Raw genomic sequence first — 14,251 nt, 5'->3', positions numbered from 1 at the left:
GTTCAGTCATCAATTTCTGTCACAAGGTCAGGTTCATCTCTTGTTTGAAGGTTCAGCCTTAACTCATGCCAGTTTCGGGGCATAAGGGGAACCAGTTTAGAGATTATATCTGCTTTTTTGAGCTGGTTAATCTCCCTTTTGCTTTCCCTTATTTCTGGTTTAGGGACTGATTTCTTTTCAAGTATCCCGATTTTAGAATTGACACTTCAATACTTTCTTCTGCAGACCTCTTTTTGAAGCAGAGATCCAAACTGCCTCTCATAAAAACTACCTGAACCAAATCACTCAGGTAAGGCCGGGGATATTACTCCATGATTTTATATAAGGACGAAAGGAAAGAAAGAATCAGTTGTTTGCAGACTTTTAACTTTAATCTTCCTAGAACACGATTTTTGCACACCCTCTTCAAACTCTGCGAAGTCATAAACTTTCCTTTGTTTTTTACCTGTAAAAAAAGTTTGTGTTAATTGAAACATATATATTTAAATTAATATCAACACTAGTGCAATAAATATTTATGCTTGTATAAAAAATTTAAAATGAAAATTTACTTTTTACATGCTTAATTAATTAGCCTAGAAAGGTATCTATGAAAGTAGACGTTCATACCGGTTGAGTGACTTTGTGGTGGAAGTGGTCTGCAGACATGAAGGTGTGACCAGGCTCTAGGTAACTGAGCTCAATTGAAGTTGCTTGAATTTCATTGGAGTTTACTGCTCCTACAGGGTGGGAAAACAGGGCCCAAATTTTGTTCTGGCTAGAGCATTTGTCAAGCCAGGTAACAATTTTTTTGCATCTACGTTTAATTCAAGGAAGTCTTACTCGAAATATCCTCTTTCTTTCTCCCAGATATTCCCTCATGCCACAAGCATGCAATTGGCTCAAGTTTTTGCTTTGTTCCAACAGGGACAAATGATCACCACTAGCCATCACTTGCTGTGAAAGTGTCTTTTCCTTCCAGTTTTCCATGAAGAATTATTGCCTTCTCCTTTAAAATTGGACTGCTTATCTCACCGACATTAAATTCTCTACAAATGCTGTGGACAGATTCGCCCTTATCCAGGCGCTCTACAGTATGTTTTACAACAAAAGTATGTTTTAGTTTTTCAGACATTTTAGAAAAAAATTTTCTCGAACACACTTAACACACTACAGGTACATGAACAACTTGTAACTCATACTACAGTAACGATGTTTCCTTAAATGACAATGGGGCGGAAACTAAACTTTTCGCGTTGAATCCTGTCGAAGTTTAGTCACTAGTCACTAGTGGCGCGACGATGTAGCTGACATGACTCCCACGCTTCTGATAATAGCCGAACTATCCGGCGCCCGATCCAACCGCGGCCAACAAGAGGGAGTTTCACTCATTTCTCAGACCGGCTGAACCATCCGACGGCCGATCCAACCGAGGCCGAACTAGAGGGAGTCTACTTTATCTACATACACATTTAATTATGGCCAGTTTTAGTATTTTCTAATTTAAAAATACAATAACTTAAACAAAATAAGTCACGTGACTATTCCATGAATGGTATAACTGCAAGTACATAAGTAACAATGCATTTAAATGTGATAAAGAAAGTGATAATCAGAGCTTACCTGTTGCTTAGCAGAGAATAAGCATCTAGACTGCCAGTGCAACTCCTAGGATCGGTAGGATCGTGGATCAGATCGAAAAACCCCCCACCACCGCTTAGTGCCGATGGCGTGACGTCAACCATCACTGCAACGATACGGAACTGAGTCATGAGCCTTTGTGGTGTAGTGGATAGCGTGTCGGGCTGATAAACTGAAGATGCCGGGTTCGAATCCCACCGGGAGCACTAATTTTTGTCTACAATTTTTTTTCATATCAGCAAGTTTGGTTGGTTTGGTTAGGTTATGACAGTTTAATTTTATAATTAAAAGATTGAAAAATTGAATTTGAGACATTTATAATTTTATTTTTAGCTATTTTTCGATTAGTAAACCTTCATTCGAGTTTATCATTATCAGCAAGATTGGTTAGGTTATGATAGTTTAATTATATTTAATTCATATTTAATCTACAAATTATACGTTTTGACAGCGACAGTGATACAGATAACAATTTTCCGCGAACAGTTAGATAAGCTATGCTGATGCGCCGGTATGATTCGGAAGCGTACGACATGGTGCGATGGTTGGGGGTGATCTACTGAGTACTGATCTGATCCACGATCCTCCGATCCTCAGACTTGCACTGGCAGTCTAGACGCTAGTTAGCAGAGAGTCCAACAGTCACCTAACAGATGGGTGGTATTTCTGGAAGAAACCAGTTTACCGGTATTGCTGGAAACAATATGACTGCACCATCTATTGATTTAAAACTGAAAACTAACCCAAGTAGTTCCATGGCGGAGTTGCCCATAGAATGTGTTGGATTCAAAATCCGGATTTGGCAAAATTTGCAGATAGCCAGCCGGTATTGTTCGTTAAGTGACGATAGGCAAGTCCATCAAAATTATTTTAATGCCGTTATGTATTTCTGCAAAGGTTATCTTCAGCTTGTAGTTTTCCCCATCAATATTTTCCACATCACTTGTTCTGCTAAACCTCCAGGTCTCAAAAACAAAAAACCAACTGCATCAAAAGATCTAGAGGACTTATTTAAGTGAATAAGTCTCCACTTAAGGTCGTTTGTGATTGTCATATTCTCCCGTGTAATCAGGTCATGTCATCAAATGACGTCACTTAGGCTATGTCAGCTTTAAATACATCACTACGGTAACCCTAAGTGTCTTTAAATACCTAGATTCCTTATATCTTTGACATCATTTCTTGGTGAGCAATTGCAATGATTCCCTACTACTATTACCAATTCTCCAGTGCAATGATTCTCTATTGTCAGTGCAACCACAGAAAACAATTCACAGTGCGTAATGTATGTTAATGTGTGGTATGTTAACTGTTGATACCTTAGCCGAACAATTTTTAGCTTGTCGTCATTTGAAATCTTCACTTTGGTGTTCAAGTCTCCACCCTCTCCACTCATTTGTTTGTCAATTACTTCTGTTGTCAATCCAAAAAACCAACCTTGAAATAAATAATACATTAGTTACAAACTGTCTTACTCCTTACTTCTCCCTCGTTTTAATTGACCACATGGTGGTGTGAGATAAGTCAAGAATTTCAAAGATGAAATATACATAAAAATAAACTCATACAATTACAATATCTTAACACTGTACTTTTTTTACATCTAATATACAATTATTCTGTATAATAATGTTGAACCAGTCTTTAGTATTGTGGTAGTGAATAACATTTGGTAAAGAGATTAACGTTTTGATTCCTATTCAAATATGTAGTATGAGTTGATAAAAAAAATAGAAACAGGGAAAATACTCTTCAGTTGTTTAAAAGAAATTGTGTTTAGTATTAAATACCAGACCACAGAGAGTATACACTTACATTGATACGATTGTAAAATACTCTATATCTTTCACTTTTTCCAAAGATTCTTCAACGATGATAATTCCTGAATCATACATTTTAAACAGACATCTTTGTTGGTTCTGCCCAGAACTGCACTCACCAGTATATGTTGTGACTAGAACTTCATCAAATCCGTTATTTCCCACCACGCCTCCTTGGATGGCTGTTACGCTTTCAGTGGAAACCTACAAAATACGATAAATACCTTAGTATCATCTATACTATACTATCTATATACTATACCTTAGTATTATCTATATTACCCAATCGAGATCTACAAACTTTTGCTGAATGGTTTTTCTTCTTACAGAAATGACAAACTGCACCATAATATTTACACTCACGACTATAGTGTCCTACATAACCACAACAGTTACACTTCTTATCACTTCTGTTGTTGATCCCACGATTAAACTGTGTCTGATGGAATGTCTGTGCTGCCTGCTTGTTTATTCCATGCTGCTCTCCATCCCTTGGCGCTGATGCTGCTGCTCCCTTTGGTCGGACTGTCATTTTCTGTAGCTTACCGCTGATGTCTGCATTGGTATAAAGTGATGCTGCGTCTTTCTCTGATGTCTCCACTGAAGCTATCATCGATACTGCCTTTTCGAAGGTCAGGCCGGTCTCTGCTAACAACCGCTGTTTTGTATGTTCATTATGAATTCCGCCTACCACTCTGTCTCTTAGGTACTCGTTTAGATTGTTACCGAAATCGCAATGAGATGAAAGTTTTTTAAACTTGCTACATATCAAATCAAATCTCTTTATTGTCATTCAGCTCTACAAAAGCAATTGACATTGTCAAATGGTATCTTATCATTAAAGCATATTGAACATAGTCATAGAATAAATAACAGGAACCTTGATCTTAAATGATTTAAAAACTTATATCTAAAACATACTGAGCTATAGTCTATCCTTCTTGCTAATTCCGCTAAAACTAAACTAAACTTATAGCGCTCGGCAATTGCATTAGGTTTTGGATACAAAGTCAAAGTCAAATCATCTTTATTCACAATATGCACACATAGTACATGAGAATAGTGTCAAATCAAAACTTAATACTACGACTATGACTAAAAGTTTAAAAAATCCTCAAACGAGTGCAGTGGTTTGTGAAAAAGGTAATTTTTCAACATCTTCTTAAATTTATTGATGTTATTTTCAGTTTTTAACGCGATAGAAAGTCTATGTAAGTATTTTGCTCCAATATATGAAGGTTTTTTTCATAAAATGCTAATCTGTGATAAGTGGGTATGACGGTATTTTTTCCCGCGTGTTATATCGGTGAGACTGCACAATGTTCTGTTTTAATGGATTATGAATTGCTATTAAGACCGTGTCGTAAATATATTGTCCATATACAGTTAATATTTTTTAACTTTTGAAATACTCTTTTGCTGATTCTTCAGGATTCAAATTGAGAATTATTCTGACAGCTTCCTTTTGTTTCTTCAAAATTCTTCAAGTTTTCTTTTTTTGTTGACCCATATACACAGCCAAGACAAATGAAATATGGGAATGAATATGCGCATGATATATCATTTTTAACACACTTACATCAGTGCATAAATATGACATTCTGCGTAAGGCAAATATTCCTGAGTTAATTTTAGGAAGGATTTTTTTCCACATGACGATTCCAGTTCAAATTCTCATCCATTTCCAACCCCAAAAATCTAGTAGACTTTCAATTTCTATTAGCTTAGAGTCAATTGCAATTGTGGGTTCAAACTTTCTCCTGCACTGAGCAGTCTTAAAGGAAACAAAATTATTTTAATTTATGATTGTTAAAGAAGTCTGTTAAATTAGCCAACTCTAGGCAAGATAGGATTTCAACATCTTCGGCAGTTTGCGCTGACACTTTCAGATTTGAATCATAAGCATACATCACCAAGTTGTCTTGTGGTATTTTTTTGGGTGTTTGTGCAATATTTTGTACATAGCAGATAAAGAGGGGTGGGCCTAACACAGATCCCTGGGGGACACCATGTGTTACTAATTTTAAATTTGACTTTTCTTTTGAAACTTTATACTCCGTATGACTTAATTCAACGTATTGAAATCTTCCTGACAGGTATGACTCAAACCACTTCACTGCAGTTCTATGCACACCAAGTGACTTAAGCTTATGCAAGAGTGTAGGGTGATGAACAGTGTCAAATGCTTTTGACAAATCCATGAAAATTCCTACACAAACTTCTCCTTTATCAGCTGATTCAATAATAGATTCAATAAAATCCACAGCAGCAGTAGTAACTGATTTGTTGGCACGAAAGCCATGTTGAACACTATCTATGAGATCGTAGTTTTCCAAATATTCCACAAGCTGATTATAGACAACTTTTTCAAAAATTTTGGAGACTACCGGCAGTAAAGCTATAGGGTGAAAATTTGAAGGATCTTTTGTATCATACATTTTGTATTATACATGTGGTCACCAATCAATTTCACAAGGTTGTCGTAAGTCTTCGTCTATGGTTTTTCGGGCGTACACAAATCCCTTAGTAAGTTGAACGTTTTTACACCCACTACTGTCAACAATGTACACACTTTTTTATCCTCAATGTTATTACACGTTTAAAATAGTTTGAATCTCTCAATATACGCCTCCCAAGTCTCACAACTAGAGTCAAACTCCCCTAAACTTCCTATTATGCCAGACATATTAGATTCTGGTCTCAGCGTCAACGTGGTCCAAAATGGCGAGGCGTCACTCGTACCGTCGTCTTCATGTTGGTGATCCGTATATGTAGATCTGCACACAATATCGCGCTACTAGCGAAATACTTTCTGCGCTAAACTTGCTGCACAACTTTATGTTGTACCTCGTCGCCTTGCTAATCTTTGGGGTAACCTAGGTAGAAATAACAACACGGTTATTATTAGACTTATGACGGTCCAACATGGTCAAGGAAGGAGTCCCGATGAACGAGATGAGATACCGGAAAAAAGAGTCAGGATAGAGTATGATGGACTGGCTGCTCAGGACCCTGGGTAGGAGTGGGGATAGGCTGTTGGCCAATCACATTTATTTTGCGATATAGATTACAGTAAGCCATTGATTACATTGTACAGTTTTTGTTACTATAATAAATACATTACAACTAGGAGGAAAGGCTGATTTTGTTCATTAGTGATTGTTATTTATTCGGTTATTAATTGAGTGAAGAACTTCTTGTGGTCATCAATTCGTATGACAGGAGTGTTTCCTTCACACAAAGACTTGAGGTCCATGTATCTCGTATTTGGGATATTTTGTCGGGACTTATTCAGGGGCTTAATAGTGAGGTCCCTAATGTTTGGCACTGAGCACAAAAGTACACTGTGCGGGTAAATCTTCCCTCCTTTGAACACACCTGGCGTCTTCGTCGTAGAAATCTTGATCCATCAGATGTTCGCTTGTCAGATTTTGACAGTACGTGAATGACGTTGGTAATCTTTTTCGGTCGTTTCGGTGATGGTCCAGTCTTTGGAGCGAGTGATAGATCCAGGATGTCCAGTCTGAAGTGGTAGAGGGACTTCTTGGAATCCGGATTGGCACACTGATAAAGTTTGTAAGAGTTAATGATTAGCCTCTGGATGACGAGCAGAAAAACTTTCTTGTACCACCTCAAGCTCTTGTGGTCACAAGGATAGTATGAGATGAGTTGATCATTCCTGTCAACTCCCTTCATGTGGGCATTGTACTGTTGCTGCACCTTCCGTTCGTTTGTGGTTTTCACAATTTAGTTTTTTCAAATTCAGTCGACATGTTGAGAACTGAGCGTTTGTCATGCCACTTTGCGAATACGATCCCTTCAGCATAAAGCACGATATGCTCACCTTGTTTGAGCTTAGTAGATGTCACCTAGTAGAGAGTGTTTACGAGTCTATTGTACAGTATCTGTGCATTTGGTCCTGATTGTGAGCAGAAAGGACGTGAGTGGGAAACTCATATAATAGTTGTCCATATATATGGAATGGCCAGCATTTAGTTTATGTCGCATAAGAAGCTTCACTACTTTGGCAGCATGCCCTTTCCCAACTCCCCTCCTTTGCCAGAATTTGTCTTTTCTCTTTGATGTACTGCCTGAATTGCAGTCATCCTTGCCATAGGATAGTCCCTTCATCCAAAGACAGTTCTTTCCCAAGGTAATATACAGTATCCATTCTGGTGTTGAACTCATCAATCAGGAGTCTTATCTTATGTAAACGATCTCTCTGGCAATTTACAGCATCTTCTAACTGAAATGCAGGCATCGTAATAGGATCAAAAATCGGTCTCTGGACATTTGCTCTAGTACAAATTGGAAGTCAAAATATCTGGACTTATTCCAGTAATCGTTGAACCTATTGATACTTACGGTCCCCATGTGTATCATTAGCCCAATGCAGGGACGTATTTAAGATTCTGCCGCCTCTAGGCAACAAAGTTTGTCGCCGCTCCCCCCTCCCACTTTTCAGCACACTCCCCGACCTCACTAATATCACCCCAATGGCCAATAGACCTAAATGCCCTGTCAGCTGATTTTGTAGAAAATAAAAATAATCGGTAATATTGCATGCTGCATCAACAAATTTAATAACTTTTTTGACCCCTTTTCAACGGGCGTTTTTTGCGTCGTTTTTATGCAAAACATTCTGACTTGGATAGACAAGGAATGCCACTTTTTTTATCTAATCAATATTTTTACAATCCCATTTTGCGGCGTAAAATGGCACACAACATCGTCTGTATACAATGGTTCTTATAACGCTTTTCATTGATCACTTTTAGTCAGATCCACTTGAGACACGTGCTATTGGCTTTGATTTGAAATGAAAGAAATATGTTTACTTATACAATATTTTTATTTACAAAAAACACATGAATCGAAAAGAAAAAATTACGTACTTTTACTGAAAGAATAATATACAATTTTAAATTAGTTAAGCTTGGTACAGTAGTAAGTATTTTGTTCACACTTTCCTTCTTGATTGTTAACCTAGCAAAAGAATCAATAACAGAAGTCAAGTCCAGGGCGTTCAGCAGTTCTCCTTCAATATTTAAGACTGCTAGAGAACAAAGTCTTTCTTATAAAGATCTGTTTCTTAAATAATTTTTTACTCTTTTAAGGCAAGAAAACGATCTTTCAGCTGAACAGTTTAAAATAGCTGTGCTTGCATAGATCCGTAATGCTATCTCTACATTTTGAAACACTGACTGTAGATCTTTGTCTCTAATTTCATTTAAAAGTCTTAGCGGAATGATTTTTTGAGGGGTTTTTGTTTCATCTGGACATTTGGCCTCAAGTTCAATGTCAGTTTTGCTTCTAATCTTTGCTGGGGGTTTCTCCTCTTTTACAAGTTTTCACTTGACACTTTCAATATAAGATTTAAAGTGTACAAATTCATCAGAGAAGTTATCTTCAACATCTTGTAGCGAGTCGCTACAATAGCGCAAGTCACGTGACGCGGATGCGCGCGCAGTCGGCCCGGGTAGGCACGCGCAGCGAGCCAAGAGACCAGTAGTGTAGTGTCGAGCGCCTGGAGCTGTACATCTAAACCGGATAAGTAACTGTAGCCTAAGATGTCTAGCTAATAGAAGTAGGGGTTGGGGAAGGGTGTAGGTTAGGGTAGATAGTAATTCAATTATGTAATTTATTAGGTTCTCGAAAGGTCGTGGTCTGGCAATTATTATCACTAATTTTGAATTCACATTTGCTAAGTCTAGTAACCTTTTTCACGAATTAGAATAAGACCATATATATATATTTCTCTGTTCATTATATTATAATTAGATACATTATGAACATAAAAGCTGGCTGTGATAGGCAGCTAAGGTAATATTGTGCACTTTGACGAGTTAGATTAATTCTTGCAATAGAGTTGGGTTACGACAGGAAATGTGCGTGATTTGGCAGTGGTTAGAGGAAGATATATAGGGCCCAGGTATCTTCATTTACACTCATACTACTCCACATCATCACATATTGGTAGCAGAGCGTCAAGATCCGGCCAAAAATGCAATTTTAACAGAAATAGAATAGATTAAAACATGTCTCAGACCAGCCAAGTGCTTTGTTCAGACAGGAAATCGACAGGCTACAGGTCGGCACCACGTGGCGGCCTGGAACGCACGAGCATGCATAGCTAGGCACGTCATGAAATGTGAATCAATATCATTCAGTTTATTTTATTTTCAAAGGAAATTTAAAAATCAATTTTAATGTGAATTTTTTAATTTCAAAGTAGAATTAGGAGAACTTGGATATTTTTGATTAATATTTTACCAAACCAAGTTGATGAATATATTTAAATGCATTTATGTAATCACTCACGAGTTCGACATCAAGTCTGAAAGGCAGTAATTGAACTAAATATACCTCGACGACAGGCCGAATGAGTGTTTGATGAATATTTTTATTACGGAAAGCAAAATATTAGGAGTCAAAGTGCACATCGGTATAGTTGACAGGCCACGACCAACAAATCAAAATTTCAAAATTGGGGGGATTTTAAATTCATCTGTATGTCACCTCCCCAACCCCAAAAGGTCATAAATATCCCCAAAAAATTTTTATTTCATAATTTTTACAGCCAAAAGGGTACTGCAGTGAATTAATTAGTAATTAAAGTAGTATTTTAAAACGTAGTCTGACATATTTTAGTTGTAACTCATCACCTTAATTTAAGTTGTGTTTAGAATTTAAGTTGTCCAGCAAAGTTTTGATATTTGAGGTGGCTAGTGAAAGTTGAGAGTCCATGTCATTAGTAGGCCAGACAGACTTAGAAGATAACTGGAATGTTAGATAACAGAAGTTCAAAGATAAAGCGACGATTTAAGGCCAGATTTGTTATTTCCAAGCAAACATACACGATTTAAATATACATTACACACAGTTATTACAGGCTCATCTTAAACAAAAATACAAATAAATATATAAAATAAATATAAAAACAGAAAAACATTTAAAACGTAAAAAAAAATATATAATAATAATAAATGTAAAAAAAAATGTACTACATAATTAAAAGAAAGCCAAGAGCCTGTGTACAACATTTGCTTGAGTAAATTGTCACTTCACAACATTTCAGTTAATTTAGGCCGTTAATTGACAATGTTGATTCCTTCTGAATCAAGCCAAAATCACAAGGTCAATTCATTGTTCACATCAACGAATTATTATCTTACATAAAATTTCATGTAATTTCGTACAACAATAACACAACAATCAGTACAGCAATAGATGTCAGACATAAAATGCATTACAGTTTTATATTTTACAGTTCACAAAATTTCATTCACTCGCAGCGACCTTGAACATGCAGGTCCGACACTACAACCAAACAAAAGAATTCCGACATACCGACATGCCATTACCCTGCTACACTCTTTCGACCACCTTGATACCGTAATATGATACAAATTCAAATACTCGGCGATTCGCTGACTAAACGTCTGGAATATTTTGTTAACCGAGAAGGTAGTAAATTAAAATTAGAATACAGTATGGGAATTTCAGGCGCAACAATTGGACAATTAAAGAAACAAATCAAAATCACAAATCCATATTTCAACAGTGAAATACCATTATTGTTATGGATAGGAACCAATGACATATTCAGCAATACATCAATAACAATGATGACACAGCAATATGTATCATTGCTCAGGGTAATCAGGAAGCGTTATCTAGGCACCAGGTTGATACTGTTAGGATTACCATATTTCCCTAGGTCAGAATATACACCACACACAATAGATAAAATTACTCAATTCAACACATTTTTACACACATTGTCAAATCAAAATACCCAACCAATTTTTCTAACACATGTTTTAAATTCAAATAAATATTATTTACACATATATAGGCATTCAAATCGTAGGGATGACATACATTTGAACAATATAGGGAATCAGATCTTAGTCAAACATTTGACACACCAATTACAGTAAAATACAATCATAAGTCCAAATTCACACCATTTTTTAAATAATTTCTCTCTTTTTCTTATTAAATTACAATTTGCCCAGCCCAAACTCTTCCCACCTGTTTGGTAAAATAGTTGATATTAAAGAAGTTGTTAAGGATTGAATTTTTGTTTACTATTCAAATAAGAGTAGATCAAGGCAAGATTTCCAAGATTTACGAGTGGGAAACAAAACCCACGGGGGTATCATGGATACGAGAATTTGATGCGCAAAGCGCAATTCTACAGTGCGAGAAGTGGGGCTTAACCCCAGCCAAGACACTGGAAGAGAATAGGGTCATTTTAAAGAACGCGGTGACAACACAGGTGCCAAGTGTACCAGACACACCAAAACCCACAGAACAAAACACACCCATCTTAGCGGATCAGACGGCGGAAATGATTAGAATCACAGCCCAAGCCATAGGCAATTCAATCGCTCAAGCCTTATCACAAAACAAACCTGTAACACAATCAACACACACCCACACAAACCCGAGATTAGTTGACGATCTAGCGTCGAAAGCTCCCAATTGCGACGGCACTGACACAAGCAAATTGTTAGCCTTCTTGAAAACGGCCATTCAAATTGAGAAATTAAAGTTAGCCAACGACAAATCAATCACAATAGCATTGTTACACAAAACAGCAGGGCAATTAAGGGATATTTGGACCATGGCATTGCAGGAGAGCTGGGAAGTCAAAGGTAAAACAATTCCTACTATAATTAGTACCTTTCTGCCAGAAAGGGCAAAGCAACAGCTCCTGACGCAAACAGTTTATAGGGTGCAGGGTCAATTCGAGTCACTTTCAGATTTCATTATCCAGGTGAAAGAGTCAGCAGAAATCCTAATACCAACAGAATACGACTTACTGGAGGTAATATTGACAGGTATAAACGCGACAAATAGGGCACATCTTGCAGGGTTCCCGCCGCCGACCAAACTTGATGATTTAATAGCGCTTATCCCAAAATTAGAAGTTGTGAGACAGTTAGAAGAGGGTAGCAACTCGCAATCACGCCGATGGGAAACCAGAGCAGAAAATAATAGGCAATTCACACCTCAAAATAGGCAATTCACACCTCAAAATAGGCAATTCACACCTCAAAATAGGCAATTTACACCTCAACATAAGCAATACACACCACGATACATGCAACAGCCACATGGGCAACCAAGATTTCCACATCGACCACATATGCAGCCAAATACATACTATAGGACACCAGTGCATAACAGTGCATATCACGGCACACCGAGGCAGGTCAATGACCCCAGACACTACCGTCCGCCCACCAACCCTACAGACCAACACACACCTACACACAATACACAGTTAAACTCCAGAGGAGGCCGATAATTGGCGCTCTCGCACCTCTGACACCTCACAGCGCCTATTCACACACACCAATCAACCAAAACACACACACACATAGCCATAAAAACAAAAATGCTCCAAAATTTCCTAAATTAAAAACATGTACAATACCAATTTTTTTCGGCGACATTGAAACAAATGCACTCATAGATACAGGTTCTACGACGTCAATTTGCTCACGATCCTTTTTTGATAGAATCAAAAATAATCACTTAATTACAAAATCAATCACTCCAATCAATCAATTCGCTATTTCAGCCTCAGGCGACAAGGTAATGTTCTCACACATGGCAAAGCTACACTTTAAAATTAGACACTTCTCTTGGACATTCAATTTCCTAATAGCACCTAAACTGCCAATAAACATTGTATTAGGGTTAGATTTCCTCACAAAAACAAAAGCAATCATAGACGTGGCGAATCACAATGTAACATTTCCATACGGTACAAGACCGGTCATGGCCATATTACACACAGACCAACACGATAGTAATCTACAAGAAGACAAAACTTACACCTTGGGCGATAATTTGACACCAAACCAGATACAACAAATACAAATTATTACAGTCATTTCCAAACACAGTATCGAAAAGATTAGGGCAAACAAAATTGATACACTACGACATAAAATTAAAATCTCAGCAGGTTGTAAGGAGTAGGCCGTACCAATTCGCACCGCCAAAGCTCGAAGCATTACGAAAACAAATCGACGACCTATTACAAAAGGGCGTGATAAGACCATCATCCTCCGAATACAGTAGTCCAGGATTTGTAGTCCCAAAAAAAGGAAACAAAACGCGATTTGTAGTCAATTACAAAAAGCTCAACGACTTGATTAACTTAGAGTCTACGCCAATGCCAACCGTCGAATCAGCATTTCAGTATCTAGGTCAAGCGAAGTGGTATACATTATTGGATTTGAACAGCGCATACATGCAAATACCGTTGACAGAACAAAGCAAAAAATACACAGCATTCGTCGTCCCATTTGGGGAATTTGAGTTCAACGTGGTACCATTTGGATTAGCCACAGGATCACAGGTTTTGACAAGGTTAATAGATAAAATATTTGGAGACATAAAATACAAATACATTTTCAATTTTTTCGACGACTTGGTAATTTATTCAAATGGGTCATTTTCAGACCATCTCAATCAAATAAAGGAAGTAATAACTAGATTACAAAACGCAGGTCTCACGATCAACCCAGAAAAAATGACTGTAGCATCTAATCACATCGAATTCCTAGGCCACATTTTTCGCAACGGCACAGTTACATTTGACACACAAAAAATTAAACCAATTCTTAACTTCCCAACCTCCAAAAATGTCAAACAGATTTCTAGGCTAATCGGGATGACAGCGTATTACGCGAGATTCATACCAAATTTTTCACACATTTCGGCACCATTAAACAAACTCAAACGCAAAGATACACCATTTGAATGGGGCTCTGAACAGGAAGCCGCAT

General features: G+C 37.4%; 1 protein-coding gene across 1 annotated transcript in view; it reads right to left on the bottom strand.

The window, feature by feature from the left end:
- The window catches only part of LOC128984543 (Bardet-Biedl syndrome 7 protein homolog), an 86,629-nt gene that overhangs the window by 49,165 nt on the left and 23,213 nt on the right, over window positions 1–14,251 (bottom strand). Inside the window, exons 7-8 of the mRNA XM_054403876.1 lie at window positions 3,560–3,644; window positions 2,940–3,057 (exon numbers count right to left, since the gene is read on the bottom strand). Of these exons, the coding sequence (XP_054259851.1) occupies window positions 2,940–3,057; window positions 3,560–3,644 (203 nt within the window). The remainder of the gene's footprint in view (window positions 1–2,939; window positions 3,058–3,559; window positions 3,645–14,251) is intronic.

Source organism: Macrosteles quadrilineatus, unplaced genomic scaffold (genome assembly GCF_028750875.1).
Source record: "Macrosteles quadrilineatus isolate MER2022 unplaced genomic scaffold, UCM_ALF_1.0 Scaffold_2__2_contigs__length_208266976, whole genome shotgun sequence".
In the NCBI taxonomy this organism is placed as follows: domain Eukaryota; kingdom Metazoa; phylum Arthropoda; class Insecta; order Hemiptera; family Cicadellidae; genus Macrosteles; species Macrosteles quadrilineatus.
This window is presented reverse-complemented; position numbering and strand designations above follow the sequence as displayed.